This window comes from Amblyomma mixtum, chromosome 3, assembly GCF_055824585.1.
Source record: "Amblyomma mixtum isolate Tamu chromosome 3, ASM5582458v1, whole genome shotgun sequence".
Lineage (NCBI taxonomy): Eukaryota > Metazoa > Arthropoda > Arachnida > Ixodida > Ixodidae > Amblyomma > Amblyomma mixtum.
This window is the reverse complement of record NC_143014.1, coordinates 43095108-43122005: the sequence shown is the minus strand read 5'-3', so window position 1 is coordinate 43122005 and position 26898 is coordinate 43095108. Positions and strand designations below refer to the sequence as shown.

The following is a 26898-nucleotide window of genomic DNA, read 5'->3' as shown; positions in this document are numbered from 1 at the left end:
ACCTAGGGTATATGGCACTGACATCGCCCACTGCCTCTAGCATTTAGCCTCCACTAAAATGAGACTGCCATCAAAATGAGACTGCAATATACAGTACTTAAGCGGTTTTTGGTTAGGGCACACTGCCACTTTATGTGTGCGCATAGTTTTTCCGTGGTTCTGTGAAGTACGCCTTAATAAGATTTCGCTGGAGAGAGCCTAACAGAGCTTGAGGTGAAGAAATGCATAAGCTGACCAATTTCCACGTCTGCTGCACAAAGTTCCTGGAAACTGCTTACAGCACAACTCAGTCATGCCCTCTAAAAGCAGTTTCTGTGACTTAAGAAATGGAACAGAAGGAAGAGAAAAAATGAGCAAAGCATTAACCTCTGGTCTTGTGGGTACAACTTTATAGCCTGGGTAAACAGGTCAACAGCTGCCTTGTGACGGCCGACGTTGCACATCTCGTATCCTTCGCCTGGTAGAGAGAGAGAAAAAGAGAGAGAAACATAGCTTCCCCATGAGATGGCTTGCATACGTTCATAAAACCTTAAAAATTCAACCCAATACATACCAAAGGAGAACATGTCAGAAAAACTATGGTCGAGCCTGAACATATTTGAACACAGATATATAGAATTATTGGCTATATCAAACACAGATTATCCCCTTGAAAATCCTATGTAAAAGTACAGGAAAGTCGTGCTGTAAATCAAACTACAATTTCACTGGCCGTTCAATTCAATGAACTGCGCGCCCCGTCCCTGCGAGTGGCATTTCTGAGAGCACTCTTTGATTACTTTCCGTGCACGGAGATGGGTCGGCTGCACAGCCTTGGACACCTGTTGATAGCGCTAGCCCAGTGAAACTGCGTGATGAGGAAAACGTGGGGTGTGCTTGAGGGTGGCCTTCAGTCTCGTGCACTCATTTTCCAAGCACTACATCACTGTCATGCGTGTGAAGCCAACCTAACTGACTAAAGCCTAGTGGTGACCCTTGCGTAGTATATTGCAGAAGCTAACTGTACTGCAATATAAATAAGCAATTATTTTATTTATAGTATAACAGTAACATGATTAGACCCCTTATGACAGGCAGTGGATAATTCCAAATCAGCATCCGCAGAGGTTTCAATGTGAAGCAGGTTAGACTTAGCAACACCTTGCAAGCAGTGTGCTGCCTGGACCTTCCAGGTGGTATTTCGCTGCAAGAACCATGTATCTACTATGGGCGCAATGTATTCTTGCTTGGAGGTTGAAGGTAACCTTATCTATTGGCATTTTTAATCTATTGAATGATCGATATATCAAACTATTTCATGGTCCCTTTCTAGCTTGATTTATCCAGATTCAACTGTATGTGCATTCCTCATGGAAACTGACACACCAGCAGCTTCTACAACCATACTTTTCAGATGTAGTCAAGAGTAGTATGCAAACGTAAAATCTCAAGCTCCATTGACATTATTCCCATACTAAGTTCACACAGTACTCTCAATTTACTCTACATGAAAACCAGGGTATGTGAAAATGATTCCTACTGACTGCACCAAAAAACAATGTGCTAAGTTGCACAGCAAGAATGAAGGGCAACTTGCCAATCAGTTCTTCAAATAAAAATGATAGAAACCATTTCAAGCAATAAAAACTTCAATGCCTGCAGAACTCAACGAGGCATCAGCCACTAACATGCAGCGATTTTCAATGACAATTAATCTTGACAGACATCGACTCAATGGACATTTGTAAATGACCACTGGAATCTCAAGGGCTATTAAGAGCAGCCTTGCACTTGCTACACAAGGAAAAGAAAAGAACGGATACAAAAACTCAAAACAAAGGTCTGCCTTGATAGACCATGCTGACACATCCGAAAATTTTTTACTCTCATATCAAAAGGTCACCTCCAGCGATTGAAAAATGTATAAAAACCAATGCCATTCCTATTAGGCATCATGCCCCAGCATTTCACCAGCTGTCGTCTCATTGTGCTTAGCAATGACCGGTAAGTAGAAATTCCCCACCAGCGCGGAAATAATAGTAGCTGTGGATGGAACCCATACCACAAATTTGTGGTAGCTTTCATGAAAAAACAAGAAAAAATGAATGCTTCTAAAATAAAGTGCCCACTGTCGTATCCTGTGGACTGAGCCAGAGAGAGTGAAGCATTTGAACAGCTGTTTACAACGAACTTTCCATTAACAACAGCAATTCAACTAATGCCCTTTGGCTTACAAACTGCCTTATTCAGTGTCCTTGCTGAATGTAACTTACCTGGTTCACAGTGTCTAGTGCCATCTGTTGGATCACACGCATGGTTCTCAATGATCACTGACATTCACTGCGAATACTCCTTGAACCACTGACTCAAGGGGCATTGAGACTGCCCGTGTGACAGGGGTATTACATGTACCGTCGTTGCCAAAAGAAACCAGGCTGCTGTGACCAGGCAAAATTCAGGGGCACTTTGACTGCCTAAAGTGCGTAAAGGCGAAAGCGTTTTCCGCACCACTTTCACTGCTTCTGTGGCACTGGTGGCGTCACATATAATTGAGTACTAATTACTAAGTGATGACAAATCACTAATTAATGGTTAATTATTGATTAATGCCTGAATACTAATTAACTGCTAATTAATTGCGCTTAAGCTTCGCTTTTAGGAGTGGAACGCGACAGCGTCTTGCAACGCTGCCAGGGAGTCCATAGAACGCCATTGCCCATTCGGTTCTACGCCTCTCTCGTCGGTAAATTGGTTTTTGAGGAAAGGAAATGTATCTGTCTTTCATATCTCGGTGGACACCTAAATTTCGCTGGAAGGGAAGGGAGGAGGATGGGAGTGAGCGAAGACACCGTATTCACTAGACGCGCCTTTGTTCATTCCAAACCGTCGAGCTGGCATGGCGGAGTGGATAGCATGCTCGTCTCACACGCCGAAGACCGGGGTTCGATCCCGAGCTCGACCAATTTCCTACTCGGTTTTATTTATTTATATGGCCTGACTAGAAACGTCAATTAGGCTAATTGGGTAATTAAGCAATTAACTAATCTCAGTCCCACTTGGAGCATCACTATACGATCCCTTTAATTGGTTGCATGGTTACTAGCCAAAGTACAAGTGGCCCCGTTTGAAATTGGCGCACTGTGACGTCACGACCGTTTCGACCAATTGAAAAGCGTGACATTTCTGTCGACAACTGCTGCTTACAACGATGAGACATTAAAGGCCTCCGCCTTAAAAAGCACAGTGGTGGTGGAGCAGAGATGCTGCAACCACTAGCTGCCCTTGGCTGCAGGGATAACTTGTGTGACCATCCCTGTCCTCCTCTGCATGCTGAGTCTCCTGACAGCATGAGAAGCAGTAATGACAGCCTGGTTGTTTTTGGCATTGCAGTGGCATGCAGGAAATGCTGCCCTTCAAATTCTTGCAAACTTTGCAGCCTTTTTTTTATTATTTTTTCTTTCCAGTCACCAAAGCATCCACCAGCACTTTGGCACAGTCATTCTTCTGCTTTGTAACCCTACCTAACTTATTTTGCATTGCTGCTGTCATGTTCAAATTTCAAAAGCTTCCAAGAAATCTAACAGGCTTTAATGAACAGCAACTTTCCAGCGAATACAATTGAGATTAGTGTGAAGAAAATAGCCATAAATAGATTCACAAGCGATGCTGCCATTTTACCAACTGAACACACAATTTTTAGTGCTTAGCACTCCTGGCTGCAATCACGGATTTTGTCGATGTCTATCCGAGGTCACTCTCTCTCTCTTTCTCCGCGAACTTGAAGCGCAAAAGAGAAGGTGGCGACGCACGCGTCACGTGGCACAATGAGGAGGTTGAGCGGCCACACAGCTGTAACCAATAAGTTGCGGCCGTTTCGGTCATCAGTGGGCAGTGCTGTACAAGCGCATGTTATCCGAACTGAGCTAGTCGCTCACTTGCCCTCAACTTCAGGCTCTCTACCCTCGCATCAGTCACCCCTCAGCCTTCACGGACAGCAGACATGTACGCGTGGTGCTCCCTGGAACTCGGCTCCGCACTGCTCGCCACATCGTGAAGCAGCTTGTGCTCACCTCCGCGCCTTAACGGGCACTCGACTTCAAGCCAACTTCCTTGTTCTCTGATTACCTTTCTTCGCCCTGGGGACCTTCTTTCATCGCTCTAGATCTGGCGATGCCAAAACTCTAGAGCACCGGCTTTGCTCATGCCTTGCATACTCCTCACATCTCTCTTTCCGTCCACTCTTTACTCATTCCTTCTTGACCCCTTATAATCCCATTTTTAATACCAAAGCAAAATGAAGCATAACAAAGTGTAAAAATGCATAGAAAAAGTATAGCAGGCAGGGCTAAACAGTGCTAGCGTACCTACTTTGCATTTGATTAACTATGCACATCGGCTGTAATTTTTCTTACATTTAGTCAAGCCACAAAAATAAACACAGCAAAGCAAGATAGATTTACACAAACACACACAAAAGGCAGATTATTAAAGAGCCTTCCAATTGCATCATATATATTTAGAAAGAATATGCTACCCGTTGAAAGAAATGTCCAGTAAAAACTGTCTATCAGAATTCCACTAAGGCAAACGTACGTGCCAGCCTCCGGCTCCGAGTCATGACATCCTCTCCAGACTTCTTGGATGCTTTGGGAATGACCCCACCGGAAGCAGAATTCGCTCCCTTTGTTTTTCGGCTCAGTGCCATTGCCACAAAAGCACTGTTGGGGTCCAGCTCCTGCAACCAATTCGAACAGTGATGCAATGAGAAACTTGTCAAGTTACACATGCTATTCATGCATGCATGCCCAGCGTATTACCCAGATGTTCACCATTCTGCATAACTGCATAACCTGCATAGCACACACAAACACCAGTGGGTATGCAAGTATCCACATGCAACTAGAACGTAACCCTTTCAAATGCTAAGTGCACAGTTATGTTGACAGCTATTTAAGAGTGTACTAAGCCTATTGCTAATTTCTTTGCTTAACTGAAATTCAATGCCATTCGTATTGTAATTGGGGCACCTTTTCCATTGTGTAGTGAACAAAGTAAATCATCATCGTCATCACTATCATCAGCCTCGCTTTGCCCACTGCAGGACAAAGACATCTCCCATATCCCTCCAGTTAATCCTGTCCATTCACAGTTGCAGCCACCTTATCCCCGTAAACTTCCTAATCTCATCCGGCAACCCGACTTTCTGATGTCCCCTGCTACACCTGCCTTCTCTTGGAATCCACTCCATTATCCTTAACAGTCATCCTGCCTTCCCATTACATGCCCTGCCCAAGCCCATTTCTTTTTCCTGGTCCCGACCGCCAACTCGGCAGCATGCGCTTCCAAATAGCCATGTTGGCTGATTTCATCACTTTATTTTAGGTTTCTGGTGTTACATAAAGCTTCAAAAAAGTAAATGATTGCACAATCCCCAGAGCACTTATCTGATAAATCCCAGAGGCTAAAAGCCAGCAGCAATTTAACACCCAAATTTGTGAACGGTCACAAATGTGTACAAAATGTCACGATCACAAAAGTGTACGCTCCCTGCTAGCAGTGCGTTCAGCTGTTCCGAGCAATACACAGCCACATTTGAAAATTTGAAAACTATTCACTACTATTTCTACCTAAAACCAGAGAATGTAGTGGACTATTTTCACCAGAACAAAGGACATTTTGACGCCACATTCGAGTCCATGTGGTGCTCTGACCTCTGTCAACTGTGGCTCAAAAGGCCCCACTAAGCCACCATGTTGTGCTGATGACAGAAGCCTCTAATTAGCTACTCAAGGTGACCTTTGCTGTAGAGTTGAAGGGGACGCGTGCAGGAAACTCGAAATCAAGTTTTTTTGTTTGTTTTTTTGTGATAACCCAGACGATGAAATGAACCAAGATATACCATAGAATGAAGGGTCACAATTTCAAATATGCATATCGTTCAAAATTTTCAGAAAACATTTTACAACCCCTTTCATCGTATTCCTAAAATTTTTCAAGGAGTATGCACACCCACAGTCAAAAGTTTTATGGAACGCAATATTAGCAAACAAAATCAGTTTCATCACAGTCTTTCCATGCATCCTAGAATGCATACATGCAGCCTGATTGTGATATTGCGAATTATCAAGTACACTTTAAATCTCAAGGCATACACCTTAGATGAAAAGAAATGAATTCTTTTTCACAGAGTTTTCACACAGTTTGCTCACAATCCTGTGGGCCGGTTGTGATGACATCGGAAGGTCATGTGACCTAGGTGCCTGCCTGCCACCTAGGTAACCGGTGGGTAACCGGGGCAGCTAGACGGACATTGGCAAAATCAGTGAGTGGGGGGTCTCAGTGCTAGTACACAAAAGAAAAATGAGCTGCCATATGAGCAAGAGCAAGAAAAAACGAGCAAGGAGGAATTGAGCTACAGATATGGTGGATTTTAACCCTTCTAGACAATGCTTTATGGCATTTGCAGTTATTCCGAATTTTATCTAGCATATTTCTCAAAACTTACTTTTTGCCATTCCTTCCTACGAGAACAATACTGGTTTTAACCAAGGATTTACCATCTGACAAGAGCAATAGGCTTCTTGATTTAGAACTGAAGTTTTTGTGTGATGGTCGCGTGCGTTGGAAGTTTGGTTTTGGTTTTGTGGGGTTTAACGTCCCAAAGCGACTAAGGCTATGAGAGACGCCGTAGTGAAGGGCTCCGGAAATTTCGACCACCTGGGGTTCTTTAACGTGCACTGACATCGCACAGTACACGGGCCTCTAGAATTTCTCCTCCAAAGAAATTCTAGCCGCCGCGGCCGGGATCGAACCCGCGTCTTTTGGGTCAGCAGCTGAGCACCATAGCCACTGAGCCACCGCGGCGGCGTGCGTGCGTTGGAAGTATACTCCCAGAACTCAAAAGGCACTTCTACCAGACAAACCTGCCCACTCGAAATTGGTAAAGTGCAGCATTGCGAACCTTTGTTTCACAAATGCACTTAAAAAGAGTTGCCTGCATGTTATGCACAAAAGCCTTTCCGAGTAGGTGAACCGACTAACAGCGTAGAGTGGTTTGTTGGGCGAGTTGGCTTACCATATTGAAATATACCTGTGCTTAAAAGACATAAACTGAAAGATAGAGACACACACACACAGACTAACAGCTTCTGGCTTTCCGCCCCCTCTGCTGGTAGCAGTTGGTGAAAGCTTGGCAAGAAAATTGAAGAAGGTGTCAGCCAAAAGCTCAGCTGAAATAAGGTATATCGAGGCGATTCCTTACCTTTGCAAAATTTTTCACGGGCTGAAAAGAGTGTTGCAAAAATTCAGAGTGAATATAGTGTTCTCAGCACCCCCACAAGCTTTCTGGTGCCGTGATGCAGACGTAAAGGTCTGCTCCGAGGCATGCTTCTGTCATCCACATTTGCCTTGTAGCCTGCAGCTTAAAGCGATTTTAGGTTCACACAGATGAGGTTCGCGAAGGATTAAAGCAGCTGCCACGAGAACAGTAAGAAACCTTAAAAAAAAAAGTTGTTGGTAACAATGGGCTATGGCCCACGGCATCCTCTATAGATTTAAGATTTACGCTGGTTTAACATCCCAAAGCAACTCAGGCTATGAGGGATGCCGTAGTGAAGGGCTCCAGAAATTTCTACCACCTGGGGTCCTTTAACGCGCACTGACATTGCACACTACACGGGCCTCTAGAATTTCGCCTCCATCGAAATTCGACCACCACAGCCAGAATCGAACCCGCGTCTTTTGGGTTAGCAGCTGAGAGCCATAAATACTGAGCCACTGCAGCGGCCGTACTGAAGTATCCGATCATAGCATATTTTAGAGAGAAAAAAAAAAAAGTTTTCTTTTTCATCTGCTTTAGCACTTCTGATTGGTATAAAATAATATGGTTTCTAAGAGAGACCACTAATTTGCTGTTCGCATCTGCTAAAAAAATTTTCTGCCACAAAGTGGCCGCACAGCATATTTCGGCCCACCCATGGTGTGGCTGGAGTAGGTGAGTGTATACAGACTCACGCCACATGAACTATAGTACCAAAGAAATACTCATGCTCCCACGGTCCAAAAATATAAAATTAAGTACCTCGTCTGTTTCTTTTTTCTCGTCTTCTGAACTGCTTTCTTCTGAACAGCTGCTCCTGAAGACAACAGTGGTTGGCACGTAGCATGAGGCAAGTGTGCAAAAAAAAAAAGATGCAGTTGCACAGCAAGGTGAGTAAGCAGAGAAAACAGAACAACACAGTGAATGCACAAATCACTAAAATTTGTCGCAAGTGACTGACAATGAATTTTAACTCGGGCAAAACACTTGCCTGTTCTCCTTCACAGATGGCTTCTTTGACTCCACCTTCCCCCGTTGCTTGCGGCGCTGGAAGACAATGTAGGCACATTCAGTGATGCTACTGGTAAACTGCAATCTTGAGCAATTTTTGGAGCATTAAAATTTCCAATCTATAGCACCCTGGAGCACTTTGGTGCAATAAAACATTTGTTTAGAAGCACTCTGGAGGATGCAGCATGTAATTTCCAAATCTCTTAGGTTCCAAAACAGCACTAGAAAGGTCTGAGTGCGATGAAAAGATGTGCTACACGTTTATGGTTGGTTTATGGTTTATGGGGTTTAACGTCCCAAAGCGACTAAGGCTATGAGAGACGCCGTAGTGAAGGGCTCCGGAAATTTCGACCACCTGGGGTTCTTTAACGTGCACTGACATCGCACAGTACACGGGCCTCTAGAATTTCTCCTCCAAAGAAATTCCAGAGAACTGCACCCGAGAGGTCTTTAATACAAAGTATTATGCCACATGAGGAGACACCTTTGAGAAGTATGTCATATAATGTTTAGTTGAACAGCCAATAAACTGCATTTACTCTCGAGCACAGAAGCTCAAATGTGCTGTGACTCTTCACTTTTCTTCACAAAGCTTAAAAAGCTTTATTAGCCTCCTTCACATACAACACCTCTCCGGTCTTTCATTTATGTCAGCCAGTTCAGTCAACTTTCTTGCACACTTGTGCTTGCCTCACTCAGAAGCAATTAATCAGACTTAGACACCTCCTTATCCTTGTGAAAAAGGCCAGTTTTGATCAGTCCCTGTGTTGTTTGAAGCATCATTGGCATTTCTGTCTGTAGCATGCAAAATACCTGCACTAGCCCCGAACGATGTATAGAGCTTCATTTTTTAAACCAATGGCAGAGCGTCGGGTCACCATGTTGCACAAGTGAAACGAATGCCGAAGTCAAAAACAGCAACTCCATGCAGATGTGCCCATTTATAACACTGACCTGGCACGAATCAGATCGAAGCGGCAGTTAAGATTGAATAGATTAAAACTCCCTGGACGCGGTGCTTGGTTGCAATGAAGACATAGGTGTCAGAAGCCCACGTGCGGGAATGTGCCACGTGGTCATAATCTTCATCGCGAATGTACACGAGCGTCAAAAATATTCCGCACACAACGCGAGAATGATGGGTGTTACATGTATGTGACAGTAAGAAGGCAAAAATCCTCCATGCAAGCCCAGCATTGCCCTAAGTCGCAGAAACTTCGAGCTCACTGCGAGGCAACCCAAGTTAGGTGTGAATGTCACGGGACGGATGCCGAGTAGATGGTTGCTAGTGCGTTATCGACACTTTTTGCGTCATCGACACCATGTCCAAACTTTCAAGTCTTTGACTACACCCATATATTTTAGCCTGGATTCACGACTTCCTCAAACCACTCCTAGTTCCCCCTAATAGGTGGCCTTCCTTCAAAAACTCATAACTTCCAGAGTATCACAGGGGGCAGTTTATTTTTTTTTTTGTAATTTTTATTAATCACCTCCCTTCTAACATCTCATCCACCACCCACCTGTTTGCTGATGACTGCATTATTTACCGATGTATAAGTACTAAGGACGATCAAGCTGCTCTCCACAACGATCTAAAACAGTTCTCATATTATGGAAAAATAAATCAAGCCAAAAGGTCTATAGAAGCAGGAGGCTCTATCTAATTGCTTCCACTGCAAGGCCAGAGGAAGCTTGCCTAAATATATAAATTTTTATGTCCTGACCTTTTGGCTTGGATGACAACACCGCTAATGACCAATGCTTTACACGATCGCCCAAGTCCAGAGTCAACACGAATACCGAAGGCACGCAGGAACATGGCAGATACACAGACACATGGCCGACAGGTCACATGAACCAGAGTGCAGAAATGTTCAGTTTCAGCTTTGGGCTCACCAAAGTTCTTAGTGACTCTTTGCTGCAGACATGGTGTGAAAGTAAGCGCAAAATGGGTTTTGGAGTAGGATTTGCCATTTGGTGTAGTTAAGCGCAGCAGTTCCACCACTGCTGGTACTTTATGTACGATCTTGAAATGCACCAATTGGTCCAGCGTTATTGAACACTGTTTCTTCCGCATGCTAGAATATGTGTTATAGCATTGCTGTCAGTGTGGATGAGCACAGGCTCGTTATGTGCATATGGTAATTATATGCTCGATGTCAGAAAAACACAAGTAAGACTGGTAATATGTGACAGCAAGAAATTTGGTACAATCTATTTTAAATGTACACAGAATGCTGAACTGAAACAGAACATAAAATACTTAGCTCACTCTGCTGAGAGAGGGAAAATGTGGGTGCAGAAGACAGTGGCACCTTTGGTAAACAGTAACAGTGCACACTGCAGCCCAAATCAAAACGCAAAGAAAAACTGTTCAAAAATATTAGGGTGCCCTATCAGAAGGTAGTCCAGAAACATACCACGAAATCAGGATGAATGGAAATGAAACATGGATATGTTTTATCTGCCGTGTGAGGAAAGGGTGCCGTTACACTGCGAGCTGAAAGCAGTTTTGTTGGGAAGGCACACACAACCGAGACCACTGCTCTGTAAGTAGTCACTAAACACGAGGAAAGGAAGCCTAGCCCTCATGCAACATGTTCTGCTGATCCCCCAGGGCCCATGGCTTTGTTCATGTATGTACAGTCAGTGTCAGACTTCAGCAGGGTGCTTGATCAAGCAGTGCACTGCTCTGCAAACAAAGCAACGCCTAGCCACAGCTCCCAGATTCAACAGGCAACACTTGTGCAAAAGTAGAGCATGAACATGTTACCTGAAAACCATTAGCCGCAGTCTAATTTCGCTTTATACAGCCTCCCACACACTCTTCGCAACTGCTGCGCAGAATTCATGTTCACGCTACCATCTACACAAAGAGAACATGCTCGCTCCTCCACTAAATACCGACAACCCCACATGCTTAGATAGCACTCATTCCAGATGGCTCCAGCTACAGGCAGGCGGACAGCAGCATACGACCACTGTCTTATCTCTGCAGTGCCAATGCGCTTCTTAGTTATTCATAAAGCTTACTTTTGAAACGTCAATACACTACTACAGTTTTCACCAAAACGAGACAAAACAAAACCAAGGATACCTTGTGGTGAGCCACATCCTACTCTGAACCAGTAATGGTACCACCATGAGAGTTTCACTATACTTTCAAATTGCCTTCCAACCAAAGCTCCACCCATGCAAGATTGCAAAGCCCAGTAGCTCCCTTACTTTGGCAGTCTTCTTGGAGGCCTTCTTCTTAGACTTCTTGTCCGGCAACTTTTCTGCAGAAGAGGCAGGTACAAGAGTAGCTTCATTTTGTTTTGGTTTTTCTGCGACCACTAGCTTCTTCAATGGTGCAGCAGAAGTGCCAATAGAGGCTGTCGACACACATTCCTTGGCACTTGTACCAACACCTGGTAACACGTGGTGCTCAGTAGATAGCGGCTTTTTCCCTTCGGTAGATGTAGATGCAGCTAGCGGCTCCTTGTGCTGGGTAGATGCAGATCCAACTGCAGATGCAGATGCAGCTACAGCTGCAGCCACAACTAGCAGCTCTTGGGGCTGGACAGATGTACCTAGTAGCTCCAGTTTTTTGAAAGGGTCAGGTGGAAACACAGAAGTTGCAAGTGGATTTCGTGGCTTCCTGCACAGAGTAGATGCGCGTGCACATTGGATTTCTTTGCAATGCGTACATGCAGATCTAGCAGGTTTAGGTGATGGCCCATTGCACTGTGTGGATGCATCTTGAGCAGTAGCTTCCACGTTCAACTCCAGATCTGTGAAATAATGTTCACTGTTTCATGTCCTGATCAAACACCCTTGAACCAAAGCTACACCAAAATTCAAGTGGCACCTACCTTCTAGCTCAAAGGCCTTGATGAACACATCCAACATTTCACGCTGAAAAATTAAAAAAAAAAGAACAGGATAGAAATAGTGCTCAGCATTTCGCAGTGTTTACCGAGATATTTTTAAAAATATATAGATGCTCTATTAGAACGGCAAAAAAAAAAAGAATAAGGCCGGCACTATAAAACAGTCATTTTTAGAGATATCGCTTTCAGTGCACCTGTCTTGTGGATTATGGAAAGCAAAAATAGAGAAAAAAATTTTTGAGCAAGCGCTTCCTGTCAATGTTAAACATTCTTTGCCAATAATGTGGACTGAGATCTATTAGAGAGCAGTTTCCTGCAAATTACTTTCAAAACCATCAAACAACTGTGTTGCTGGGAGCTATGATGTTGGTCCTATCATCATTGCACTGCTCTTGTCTTATACCTAGAGCTACACTTCAACACCACTTTAACAGCCAAATATAGGCATAGACCATGCAATTGAATGCAGTGAAGATATCAAATTTGGCCGAGTGGACTCCACATGACGTGCAGGAATGCTTCACAGAGTTGCACAACGCTGTGCCAAACACAGTCCCATTAGAATGGATGTAATTTATTTAAAACTACTGTTAAACCCTCAATGCATGAGGCGATAATTAAAGGTGACATGCAACACCATATCTTCGCACGACAAGTTGGTAGCCACACAACCACTTCCATCTCAGCTTTTCCATATTACAGTTTCAACTCCACTTTAGAAGCCAAACATGGGCACAGACCATGCAATTGAATGCAGTGAGGATATCAAATTTGACAGAATGCCTCACTATTGCGAGAAGCTATGCCAAACACTGCGTCACATTAGAAAAAAGGTAATTTCTTTAATCCACACTTAAAAGTGCACTAAAGAGGATTCTGAGTGCGTATTTTTACAGTAGGAACTTGATCTGCACGCTCCGAGTGTTCTTAGAAACTTCGAATTATTGTCCTGTGTGGCCGACTTCTCTATTAAACAGAATTAAATGTCCCGGCTCCCACCTTTTTCTTTTTAACTCGCCTCCAAAAAGAGGAGGAGTCAGCAAACACGTGGAGTGCATTTCAGCCAGCCGCGTGGCGACTTGCCGCTCTGCTATCAACGGAGTGACACATAGAAATCGGTAAAAGCAGAGTGTCCAAGCATTTTTTTTATTTTCGTGGGCCTAATTCGTGGCTATGTAGTCTGCGACAAACTATTTATTCACTAAAACCTAAAAAACAAACTAAAAGTGAAAGCAAAGCCACTACGCGACTGGCTGAAAGGAACTCCATGCATTGGCTGACTCCTCTATTCAGAAGAGAGTTAAAAAAAAAGGTGGGAGCTGAGACGTTTATTTCAAGTGACTAGGGAAATCGGCCACACACGACAATAATTCAAACTTTCTAAGAGTTCCCATGGTAAGAAGACGATTTCAGATTCCTCTTTAGTGCACCTTTAAGCCCTAAATGCATGAGGCAATAATTCGAGGCAACATGCCACAGCATTGGGCTAGTAGCTCCTGAACCAGTGTCGCTCACTGCATCACTCAGGTTATAGGCTTGCACCAAGTTTGCCGATTGCCCAGAAGCAGCTCACGAGACTACCTAATACAGGAAGCTTCGTGGTACATAACTTCCAATCTAGCCATTCTGCTAGCGAATTTTGCTTTTCTAGCACAGTTTCAGAGAAGAAGCTGCCGATGCTCGCTTTGTCATGAGCTATGCATCAAAAAAGTTGAGTGAAAGCCTGGTAGGAGTAAGGGAACAAGAAAGAATGTTGTGACATATGTCTAACATCTTATAACTCTATGCATCACATAATGTAGTTAGGCGCTACTACGCTGTGTTTCTTAGAAATGCAATGTACTGCCAAAAGGAAATTTTCATCACTTTTATAGTACTTTGTGCTGTTTAGTTTTAGAAACTGGGTACTCGCGCAGTTATACTTCACTGCTAATGCGAGACGACTGAAAGTTGAGTTGGCAGCAACGAGCATAATTGAAAACAGGCCGCTCTATTGCCAAGTCACATTGCTTCATGCAGGTGTTCCAGCAGCAGCAGTATGCGACAGCCATCTCCATCGTACGTCGTATTGCAATGGAAAAGTCAACTCATGCAGTTATTGCTTTAGTCCCCTTCGAGGGTCATGACAGGAAAAAAGTACAAACAATGTGAATAAAACAAATACATTCTAGAAGTTCAAACATGAGGCTTCATGACAATAAAAATTTGGGTTAGAATAATGACAAATATAATCCACGCTAATCGTGTTGCATGAATGTAAGCAAATCGTCCATAAAAATTTTTTTCCCCTCTGAGATGATGGTAAATGCAAGTTTCTATGTAGAAATTCTCCAGAGACAGAGACAGCGCATCTTGCGTGTGCGTCGAGAGATCACACCATCATGGGTGCTAGACCATGACAACACTCCATCGCACACGTCACTTGCTCTCAGGGAGATTTTGAACGGACAAGGCATAACGAGGCTACCCCCGCCACCATACAGCCCCGACCTCTCTCCCTCTGACTTTTTCCTATTTCCAAGGATAAAATGCGCATTGATAGGGCACCAATATGACACAGTGCAAGGCATTCAAAGGGTTGCAATGAAGGTGTTGAATGAGATTTCAAAAAAATACTTCCAAGACGCCCACAAACAGTGGGACACTCGCTGGGCTGGCTGTGTCGATACCCAAGGTTCTTGCTTTGAAGAATACTAGGCGTACTCATAGATTTTGACAAATAAAGAAATAAAGTGTGTTTTCAATACTCAAGTCTCCTTAATTTCAGGGCAGACCCTGTACTCCAGCACTGGTTGAGTGAATGTTTTGCATGCCAGTAACCCGGAGCCCTTCGTTGCTTTTCCCAATTTTACTGTCAGAAAACAAAGCTTTTTAAAAGCTACTGATGACACTTTCTACATGCATGTGCCAGTTTATGCCAAGTGCAATAGTTATTCTTAAATATTTAGAGGGACCACAAAATGGCATATTTTGAGGAAGGAAAAGCACACAAGCGATCAGTATTCCATCACTTGTAACTGCACTGCAAAAATTTTTAAGCTAGCTTCATTAACACCAAGGATATCGGTGACCAAAACTGATGTTCCTCCTCACCTCCCTCAACTCATACATGCCAACACGCCCGAAAAAAGTAAAGAAAACATGTCAGGACTGTGCTCCTCGATGCCTCCTCCCGGCCACGCTACGCCCATGAGAAGGCTCGCCCAGACTGCCCACTGACATCATCAGGATAGAGTTTGAGCGGTGAGGTGTCGCCCTAATTGGTTGAGAGCTACTGCTAGTAAATAACAAGGTTCATGCAAAGCTATTAAAGGTGCACTGAAGAGGAATCTGAACTCGTCTTTTTGCCGCAGGAACTCAATCTGCCCGTTCCGATCATTCTTATCAACTTCGATTTATTGCCCTGTGTGGCTGATTTTCCTAATTAAATCGGATTAACGTCTGGCTCCCGCCTTTTTTTTTTAATTCTCCCTCGTACAGTGGGCGGAGTCGACTAACGCGTGGAGTGCATTTCAGCCAGTCCCGCGGCGGCTTGCCGCTCTGCCATCGGCGGAGTAATACGTAGTAGTCCGTAGAAGCAAATAGTTCGCGCGTATTTTTATTTCTGCCGGCTTATTTTGCGGCTATAATATCTGCGAATGAAACTATTTATTCACGGAAACCTAAAAAACAAAATAAAGCGAAAGCAAAGCCTCCACGGAGCTGGCTGCAAGGCACTCCACGCGTTGGTCGACTCCACCCACCGTACGAGGGAGAATTAAAAAAAAAGGCAGGAGCCGGACGTTAATTCGATTTAATTAGGAAAATCAGCCACACAGGGCAATAAATCGAAGTTTCTATGAATGCTCAGAACGTGTAGATCGAGTTCCCGTGACAAAAAGACAAGTTCAGATTCCTCTTCAATGCACCTTTAAATTTGACTCAAATACAAAGTCCACCTCTACAGTTCTGTTGCATTAGAATATGAGCATCAAAACCATTTCGCGGTCCCTTTAATAGTGCTTATATTCGTCAAGAAATAGTTACTGCACACTGGAAGGTAAGTGGATTCTTTCTCCTCGTAATGTGTTTTACCATAATCTACCTGAATTCCCCATTTCTGACACCATGCACCGAAAGCCTGAAAGCACTGGTTAATTTAATGAGGTCATCCATAGAAGTCCCTGGTACATAAACTAAACAATCCCCAGCAAAAAGTTAGAACTACAGGCAATTTGACAGCAGCCGCTATGTTTTTGATATAGACCACAAACAGCAATGATCTAAGCACAGACCCCTGTAGGAAACCAGAGTACAAACCCAAGAAACTAAATTCAATAGCATCCATACATGCAATCTGCTTACTGCTAGTCAGACATGCTCCCATCAATTTCAAAACTTTATCATTAATTCCTGTTCCCCAAAATTCAAAAAGCAATTTACTGTACAAAAATTCAGGGGGGCACTTTGTTGACCTAAAGTGTGGTGAGGCGAAAGCCTGAAGCGCGGTGTTGCTGCTTGTGTCACTGAAGTGTGGTTAAGATGTTAAGCTTCCAGTGGAACGTGGCAGCGTCTTGCAACACTGCCAGGGAGCCACAGAACGGCATCGCCCGTTCAACACTACGCCTTGCTCGTCGGTAATTTGGTTTTTGAGGAAAGGGGATGTATCTGTCTCGCATACCTTGGTGGACACCTGAGCCTCGCCGTAACGGGAAGGGAGGAAGATGGGAGTGAATGAAGACAAGGTATTCCCTAGACGTGCCTTTTTTCTATCCAAACCAGCGAGCTGGCATGGCGGAGTCGTTAGCGTGCTCGTCTCGCACTCCGGAGACCCTAGTTCGATTCCCCAACTTGACCAATTTCCTACTCTGATTTATTTATTTATCTGGTCTGACTAGAAAGGTTAATTAGGCTGATTGGTTAAGTAAGCAATTAACTAAACTCAGTCGCACTTACTTGAAGCATCACTACACCATCCCTTTAATCAGTTGCATGGTTAGTAGCCAAAGTACAATTGGCCCCGTTTGAAATTCGCGCACTGTAACGTCACAACCGTTTCGACCAATTGAAAAGCGTGACATTTCTGTCGACAACTCCTGCTTACAACAATGAGGCATTAAAGGCTTCCGCCTTAAAAAATCAATTAATCAAAGACTTAGACTTCTGCAAAGCCTACGCAAATTATGTCAACCTGCTGATAGTCACCCAAAGCTTTGACAAAATCCCTAATGGTATCAATAAGTTACGCTGTTGTCAAAAGCACTTGGTGGAAGGAGAGTGTAACAGTAATATGCTTTGCAATGAAATACTCCATGAATTTGTAACAACCTCAATTAGGGACATAAGACAACAGTTATTCATCAGCATGTGGCTACCATTTTTAAGTATAGGAATAACAGGCCCCACAGCGCCAATCTTCCAGCACAGAACGTGTTTATAGCGATTTTTGAAAATGAGAACAAGGCAGAAAGACACCCATGAAGCGTATCTTTTCTTCAGGAAGCTGTCAGTATTCCATCAGGACTGCTAGCCTCCTTCGAAACCAAAGCTAGTATTCGCTGCAGTATGCCTCCCTGTTTGGAGGAAATGATGTCTATGAAACTTGCCACTTCTGCGTATACAAGGGCGTCACCATCGTTGGTAGTCCCCACCAGACCTCGTCAACACAGCTCCAACTTTTTCGACTTTTCATTCAAAGTTGTTTCAAATGTGATCTGGTTGACTTTTCATTTCATGATAATTCCGAAAGTGATTACCTGACAAAATCCCAGGGTTCGGTTACTTCATCAAGATGCCAGGGTTAAGTTACTATCTTTCAGGCACAACAGTTAGAAAAGGTAACAAAACGCAAACCATTCACGATGCTTCGGTTTGCCAGAAATCAGTCTATGTGCTAACACACAAATGTGTCGGCACAAAGCAACAACACTCACTCCTGTCAGCCTTTCTTCAACGGAGTCTCGGCCTTCGGTCAATATGATGTATGACCTGCACAGCCTATCAAATTTCTGCAAGAGGAAAGAAGAAGTCAGAAAGTATGGGGAAGTCACCACAAGCAAAGTAGGCCTGAACAGACAGGCGAGAAAATGAAAAAACACACCCACCAGGACAGAGCGCTGATCACCTTCATATTTGCTTGGGTACCACTTAAGTGCTAGCTTCTGGTACCTCTTTTGTACGTCTTGCAGTGATGGATCTGTAGTAACAAAATTAACAGATAATGTGGCCACCTTAAACTGAAATACGGCTAATCACATTGTAATGCAATAGTAAAAGCTTATTTGCTTCCATGCACAAGGAGTAAGACACCAACAGAAGCAATAAAATTACAAAAATTATAAAAGAGTCTGTAATATGCACTACTGCAATAAAATAAGAACAATAAACTTGTACTTGATATCAACTCGGCGCACATGTAAGTGGATACTGTAAACTTCAAACACATAACATTACAAAGCCAAAGCAATTACAGGTCTCGAGGCAAACTTTTTGAAACAGGTAAACTGCCACAGACCAATAAACTGTTAATTGTGCAATTAAAAACACCTCACTTATCCAATATAACACTAAAAATCAAACAGTTCCTTTCCTTTTTCTGCCAAAAGTGCACACTGCTGCAATCACAAAAGGGCAAAATTAGGCAACCACCTTATGCCTCCAACCCCTTCCCTATGAGTACTTCACAAAAAGTGCATTCAGAATATAAACATGATTCTAGGCAGACATTAAACCTCGGCTTGAGTATTACGCAGTTTTAGCTGAGCGTTTTTACGGCCAGCGGGGCGGAGCGAGCGAGCGGATACACCAGCGGAGACGCGCGCGAGAAAAGAGTTTTAGCTGGGCGGATCACCCGTCTTCTCGAGCGGACTAGAGTAGAATTGCTCTGCTGCTCCACCTATAGGTCACAATTTGAGTTAGAGTGAAAAGAATATCAATTAAGCCTGCTAATAATGAGCTGAAACTGTTTAGTAAAGAAAGATTCTGTGTTTTAGGTAATTATTGGGTATGTGTTGCGTTTTAGATGCACAAAAGGGGCTGCGATCTTGAATACCCATACACGCCCGCGCGCTCTTACGCACGCTCGCGCGCTGCCTACCGTTCCGCTGGAGAGGGCTTCCCAGCGGGCGTAAGCTTCGCTCCGTAAAAACGCTGGCCGGCCCAGCGACGTGCGCATGCGCAGTGGTGTCTGCGCTCGTCCGCTCCTCTCCGCTGGCCGTAAAAACGCTCAGCTAAAACTGTCTATTATTTGCACCCCTTCCTTTCCGAGAATACAAGCCGAGGTTGTGCTGACGCCTTTTACGCATGGAAAGCATATGCGTCTCGCACGCTAACGTATGCTTGTGCTAGGCGAAGAATTTTTTGACTACGCCTACGCCTTTTTTGGTTTCAGGTGATACTTGGAATGAACAAGCTGTAGTATCCTTTTCTTTGGAGGTCTGGGAAAAAATAGTCACCATATTCGCTTCTACAACACCACGGAAAGCTGCGATCTGCACTCAATGCAGCAACGCATCCATATCAGCAGCCTCTCCGGTCCTCAATGAGTCGTCAAGACCTCTTTGACCAATCGCAGGTTGCAGTGCGCCCCACGATGTGCACCGTGGCGCAAGCCGAATATTTCTGCTAAAAAAAGCAATTCGCGCTTGGCTTTGACTTATTTGGGTTCGATAATCGAGCATACAGCATGAAAAACTATAGGACGTCGCCGCCAGCCCGATTTTCGCAAAAAGTGCTTCAGTGTCCCTTTAACAACATGCTACATGCAAGGGCACCTGCAAATCACCAGAGATCTCTGCCAGTCTAGAATGTCTGCCCGTACAAATGCATTCAATTAAGAGCTTATGCAAAAGTTACTGATACAAGGATTTGGTTCATGCAGATGCATGCATGCAGATTTGCTCATGCAAGTATCGCATGAACCAGTCTGCACATGTTAAATGATTCAACTGTTATTCTATATACCCATCTGTTCATTGCTCATTTCTTTGTATACCGGATAATTATTTAAAACTCAATATACACATTCCACATCTACAGAAAAAAAAAACCTTTTGTGGGATTAAAATTCTTCTAAAGGAACAACATTACTTCAGTTATAATAAGCTGTGACACACCTCCAACATTTTTTAAAAATTTTTTGGTTTGTTGTTTGGTTTACGGGATTTAACGTCCTAAAGCGACTCGACTCAGGTTATGGGACGCCGCAATAGATGGTTCCAGATAATTTTGACTGCCTGGGCTTCTTAAACGTGCACTGACATCTCATGGTACACGGGCCTCTAGCATTTCACCCCCATCGAAATGTGACCGCCACAGGTAGGATTCCACGCCTTTCGGGTCAGCAGCCAAGCACCACAACCACTGAGTCACTGTGGCGGAGAAGCTGTCTCTGCTCCTTCTTCAGGGGTGACTTCAGGCTGTGGCTAGCGTCTTTAAAGGGCAACTGTAGCACTTTTTGAGAATTTCATGATATTCAAGGATTTAAATCTATGTAGGCCGTAGGTAAAGCATGCCAAGTGTTTTTGCACTAGCATTTAAAATAGTGACGTAATCGACGATTGAATTTTGCGCTTCTCCTCAATACACCGGAGGAGTGCAGGAAAACGCAGCGTGACGTCACGGAAGGTATGATTTCAAATTACCGCTGTCGTCAGCCACACCCAGCCCTGACTTGTTAGACGCTGCCAAACAACTCTCGGCAGGGTTCGCCTTCGGAGGCGTTGTTTTTTTTCCTTCAAAGCAGGCGTTCGTGCGTTGGAAATGCACCGATACCTTCGATGACGTCATCATGCGCCCCCCACTTGGCGTTGTGCGCTGCGGAGAAGCTTGAAGGGTGTCCCGATTTTAATCGGCGATCACTTCACTATTTCTAGTGTTAGCCCAAAAAGACTTCGCATGCTTTACCTGCAGGTTTCACACATTCGACCCTCTTAAGCTCGTTGATTTCTAAAACCTATGCAGTTTCCCTTTAAGTATACATCATGGGGCAGCAAGGGGCCAGAAGAGGGCTTCGCTCTTTTAACGTTCTCCATATCTCAGATCAGGGGTGGATTTATGGATCACTCTTGGAGGGGGTGGTTTCATTTGCACTACGTTTTTTTGTTGGGCTCTTTTCATAGAGAAAAATGGAGGTCAGCATGGTTTTCCTATCTAAAATTTCTCACCTAGAGGCCAGAGGGGGGTAACACCCCCTCACCCATAAATGCATCCTTCTCAGACCTCATAAAATTCAATCTTTGCATATTTGCATACCATGTGACAAGCAACTAACATTCTTCAGTAAATTAACATGCCAGAACTAGGTAACAACTATCTAAAAATTTTCATTACAGTACAATTCAATACTTTCATTAGTTTGTAGCAACTACTGAATTAAAAAGGTGTTGGGTTCTCTCTAATCAAATTGTGGAATTCTTTGTTCCTTACAGCATTAACTTAGCATCATCCTTGCTTTCATTTAAATGCAAATTTTGCTCATTCATTTCTGACTGACATTTCTGAGCCTTCGATCTCTTCATGTCTATTGTTCTGCATCTGGAATCTTGAATTATTAGCGTGTTTAGTTTGGTTTGGTTTATTAGGGTTTAATGTCCCAAAGCGACTCTGGCTATGAGGGACGCCGTAATGAAGGGCTCTGGAAATTTCAACCACCTGGGGTTCTTTAACGTGCACTGACATCGCACAGTACACGGGACTCCAGAATTTCGCCTCCATCGAAATCCAGCCACTGCGGCCGGGATCGAACCCGCGCCTTTCAGGCCAGCAGCCGAGCGCATTGTAATGTCTTAATATAGTTACCTAATACTTTTCTTTAACTGTCACTAACATTTTCCTAATGACATGTACAGCTGCCCAATTTCCCTTTGCATTTCATTTTAAGAGGTCCCTCTACAGTGCCCAACATTAGGACCTATTCCTGCATCTTTGTGTCTATTTTTAAGCTTTATACATTTTTTTATAAACTTAGAAATATTAACCCCGCTTATTCTGCACTGAGTACCGAGACTTCGGACAAAGGTCCAAAGAATTCAGCTTAACACAATTCATTTTAAAGGGAGTCCATTACACTTTCTAGGAGCAACTTATGTCCATAAGGCTACTCATAGATTTTTTTTTTTTTGGGGGGGGGGGGGGGGGGGGGGGGGAAGCAAGTACATCTGAAATAAAGCAACCCAAAATGCCCTTGCTAGGATGTAGCACAGGATTTTATACTTCCAATCTCTTGTAAGTGTTAGATGCAATCACTATACTGTGGAATCAAAGAGCCAGCGAGGGTACCTTAAATTGAAATGCAGGTTCAATTGCAAAAAGCAATGCAATCAGATTTATGTTTCACAACTCAACCCACAGCTCTAAACAATGCCGTATCCACCGATATTTGGTAGTTCTGCAGAAGGCCTGTGGTGGCACTTAAGAAACAACAAGTCATAACCTGCTTTTTTGCTGCTATTGTAGGCTTTGTGCTCAAGGTACCAAACCAAAAAAAAAAAGGACAGGTTATAGAAGTCGCCAGAATTCTGTGCCAGTTTTCTGTTTCAACAATGAATCCTGGTAGCTTAAATATCAATGTAATACACAAAACCTGTTCAATATAACCACATATTGATATAACTTATAACTGCTGTGAAAACTTACTTCAGCTCTGAACGCATTCGAATTGATACCACGAGGTTATTTTTAGCGCGAATTCTTTTACACCAAACAATAGCACCGCTGTACCAAACCTGAATGCTTGAGTAAAATAAAAAGAATGCAAAACGAAATGTGCCTATCAGCTCCTTTTAGGCACCCTCCAGACTGTGTCCACATTAACATATAATTCTGTACCTGCTCTGCTGGCAATGAGACAAAATTTCAGAACATCGGCATTAAATGACTTATGAGTATTTTTTTGTGTGTGTGTGTGTGTGGCAAAGTGACATCAATCATGTATCACGTCAGCCGTACTAAACACGTACTGTATGTGCAGACACTTCATTACGCGAGCACTAAAGAACCTCTGACACTGATACCAATCCCAGTCCTGCAGAAGTTCTGCATTCGTACCGTGACCACGGCATTAGACACGACTGCCCAAGACAATTTTAAGGCGACTGAGTATTGCTAACGCGGCGACGAAGTAAACAAGGCGGAAAGTTGGGCTAGTTGGTGTGTCATAGTTAATTAAAAGACTAGCGCATAAAGATTAGATTAGCGCTCGTCTTGTCTCCTTCTCTGTCTTTGTCCTAGTTTTATGCGCTAGTCTTTTAATTAACTATGACGAAGTAAAACGTCAACAGTAACAGCATCAATGTGAGAACTGCAACACATGAAAAGAGGGCACATGACATGCGGAAACCTAATGCACAACGAGCATGCTGCCTTAAAGTTACCGGCGCAACTTGGCAGCTCGCAGTAAACTGAAATTGACTGAATAAAAAGCAAACTTGTTTAGCCATAAGCGCTTTCAACATATACATTTCAGGCGCTTACAAAAGACAGACTAATGCAGGGGATGAGGTACTGCTGGAACGTGTTCCAAACGCCAGCATCATTAGGAGACAAAAACTGTACTACGTCAGAAACTATTAGCCTGAAAGCTGCAACGAAAGCACTTGTACACTCACTTGGGTCCTTGAGCTTCAAGATGCTCAAGGCTTCTTCTTTTGTGACTGTCATTGTTTGGCGTTCGAAAGGCCAAGTCAGTCTAACCTTCGAAACTACCTCAACATCCACTACGTTCCATTATTGGCAACCTATGTATCAGTTAATATGGCCGAAATTGTTGACAAAAGTGCCGCTGCAGAAGGTAAACTAGTAAGGGGTGGCCGCCAGCGATAGGATACAAACAATAACGCTAATCAACAGCAAGGTTACACGTTACAACGTTCTTTTATCTCGCGCCGACTAAACTCTACCTCAACTGAAAGCATGGCTCGAGCAGCAAAGCGGCAAAGAGAACAAAACAACTGCCATAATATTTTGAAGAGTGAATGCGCCGTAGTTTCGAAAATCACATTTTTGTATCTGAATCTATTGTCCTTAGTGAGCTTAGAAAAGTAAATTTAATTAATTAATTTACCTTCATAAATACTACAATCTTTTACAAGATCTAATTAGGGGTAGGCATAGAACCACTGACACAACCCCTGCCACACGGCAAATTTAATGTCATTCCCATCATAGAGTTTCTTACATAAAACTCTATGATTCCCATCGAATGAAGTTCCCATAAAGAACCCCAGGTGGTTCCCATCGACCACCTGGGGTTCTTTAACGTGCACTGACATCGCACAGTACACGGGCCTCTAGAATTTCTCCTCCAAAGAAATTCTAGCCGCCGCGGCCAGGATCGAACCCGCGTCTTTTGGGTCAACAGCCGAGCACCATAGCCACTGAGCCACCGCGGCGGCCATTCGCGATGTCTCGCACGAAATGCGGCTTTGTTATTGTTGTCCACCAGGTACGAAGTTCTTTCAGCACGGCCTTATCTCCGTGATCTGCGGAAGAAAACAACTGATTTCGTTTCCCATTTGCGGTCGCTCTCGCCCTACCATAAGCTTGCCGTCCTGGTTAGCTCAATTGGTAGAGCGACTGCTTCGGTGAAGCGGTGGTCCTGGGTTCGAAACCCGGACCAGGACGAATTTTTCTTTCACTGCGAAGTTTCTGAGAAAGCTGTATAGCTTTCCTTTGTAGCCGTATGGCTGCGCTCGGGTGGATGCCAATGAGTAATTACTCCCTTATTATAAATCAGGTATGTGCGTTTATTGCGCGCTGATCTTATACGCAAAGAATTAAAAAAAAAACAGCAGTCTGCAACACGGTGCACGGGGGCATGTACTGATTCACTTACCAATTACAACAGTGAACAAAATCAGCTTTTTAATATTTGGATGTATCAAACAAGTCAGAAACATCAAGTTCATTGAGCCTACAATTTCGTCTCGTGGTTAGTTTCTTGTTTAGGTAAAAAGAAAAGCTTTACCAGCAGTCTGTATTTTCCAACGAGGATGTGGGCGGAGCTTCGCTGCATATGGAGATGTATCCGACTATATATATAATTAACTGCAGCCTATGTTGGTCACATATGTGGAAATAGAAGGGGAAATTAATGTATACTGTTGTTTGAAGCGGTAGCCAGAGAGCCATTCGAGCTTAATAATACAGTCGCAATTAGCGCTCAAAATATGTTTTCGACTAGCGGCGGAAAAGCGCTCTGATCGAGTGAGCAGACGACATTTGATAACAATGCGCATTATGTCCGAGAAACAAAGATGAAATTGCCGTTTTCTTGACATTAATAACACCATTTTGCAATCAAGCTGTGGCCAAAAAGCCGTGTTTGATCCAAAAATTTTCATTTGCTGTAAACGTCCGTCTCGAAATATAACAATATACTTCACATCACCTTAGTTATTAACCAATACACTGCTTTCATTAGCTGCAATACTCATACGAAGGTCGTATAAACAAAACTCCGAAGTGGAAAACATTGACGACGCGCTGTCGTGGCGTCAACAAAGTACGTCGCTGAGGAACACAGGTCATGGTGCTGAAACGCCTTAGAACCTGCCGAACGCACTTCAAGGGGCCGCCAAACACATTCTCAGTGCATTGTTTTCCCTGTTGGTTGCACAGAATGAGTTATAGGATGCCATTAGCGTTGGTCGTACCGCGTATATTCCGGTTTTTAATATTCTAATCAGCTCGCAAAAACAAATTCATGGCGCTGATGGTGTCACCACACAGTGGCGGTTTTCAGCAGTGGATGTGACATCACCGGGAGCGAGCTTGATGATTGAACAAACCGTAAATATACTGCAAACTGTGTTAATAAATGCATATACGTTTAGTCATGTTTTGGGGCATGTATTAGATCAACAAAACCAACACTTGCCCGCCTTTCTGTCATTTTTTAAGAAATACTACCTATTTAACCGCACTTTTTGCCTATAAATGCCTAAATCCGGCACTTCGGTTCTCAGTGCCGTTTTTCAATTTGTGCCGTTTTTCAATTTTGATACATCTGTCTGTATGGTGAAAGGCGCGCGCCGATGCACGCACAAAAGGCGCGGGTCTCGCCAAACATTTTTCTCGAATTGTAACTTGAACGTAGTGTAGCAAGAGGCGGGTTTGGAAAGAGATCTGACATAGATCAGTGCAAACTTCTCAACATTGATGGAAAGGATGACAAAGTTGGAAAAGGCTGGACTCTCAATAGATGAATCGTGGAAGGTAGTGGCAGAAGTATCAGCAGCACTTCGGGAACTGGGGGGAAAGGACGCTACTGCTTCTACGAAGATGCAACAATTGGTAGAAAAAAATAGACGCCTAGAAACAATTTCCCAAATCAGAGACTTTCTACGCGGAGACGATACGGCCACATCACCTGAAGGCCTAAGCCTTTATCAACTCTCATGTTTTAGGTTCGCGCCACTAATTTCATGCGGTGTCAAAAGAAGCCTGTTAAAGTACAAAGCTATGCTTAGCGAAAACCGAAGGAGCTTCAAGTTCGAAGAACTGAGAATGCGCTTTACTGTTTCAGTTGAGGACTGCGTACGCTCTGTGCTTGACTTACAAATCTTGTACTTATGAATAAAGAGTGATTCAAAGCGCTTATTTCTGCTTTACAGCGCCTATTTCAATATTTTTTAGAGCATAGATGCCTGCCTATTTCGAGGTTCTTTAGTGCCGAAATTTCCGGGCCCTTCCTATAAGGTAGACGCAAAACATGTCCGCATGCCTTGTCTTAAAAGT

At 43.6% G+C, this 26898-nt stretch overlaps 1 protein-coding gene across 2 annotated transcripts in view; it reads right to left on the bottom strand.

The window, feature by feature from the left end:
- LOC149349939 (uncharacterized) overlaps positions 1-24133 on the bottom strand; it is a 49050-nt gene extending 24917 nt beyond the window's left edge. Inside the window, exons 1-10 of one of the 2 annotated variants that reach the window (XM_089578918.1) lie at positions 23769-24133; positions 18267-18358; positions 18096-18170; positions 12166-12208; positions 11537-12084; positions 8289-8344; positions 8060-8114; positions 7241-7261; positions 4573-4714; positions 367-457 (exon numbers count right to left, since the gene is read on the bottom strand). In XM_089578918.1, coding sequence (XP_089435044.1) covers positions 367-457; positions 4573-4714; positions 7241-7261; positions 8060-8114; positions 8289-8344; positions 11537-12084; positions 12166-12208; positions 18096-18170; positions 18267-18358; positions 23769-23820 — 1175 coding nt within the window. In that variant the 5' untranslated portion in view covers positions 23821-24133. The remainder of the gene's footprint in view (positions 1-366; positions 458-4572; positions 4715-7240; positions 7262-8059; positions 8115-8288; positions 8345-11536; positions 12085-12165; positions 12209-18095; positions 18171-18266; positions 18359-23768) is intronic. The other variant, XM_089578919.1, reaches the window with a different exon arrangement.
- Between the last annotated feature and the right edge of the window lie 2765 nt (positions 24134-26898).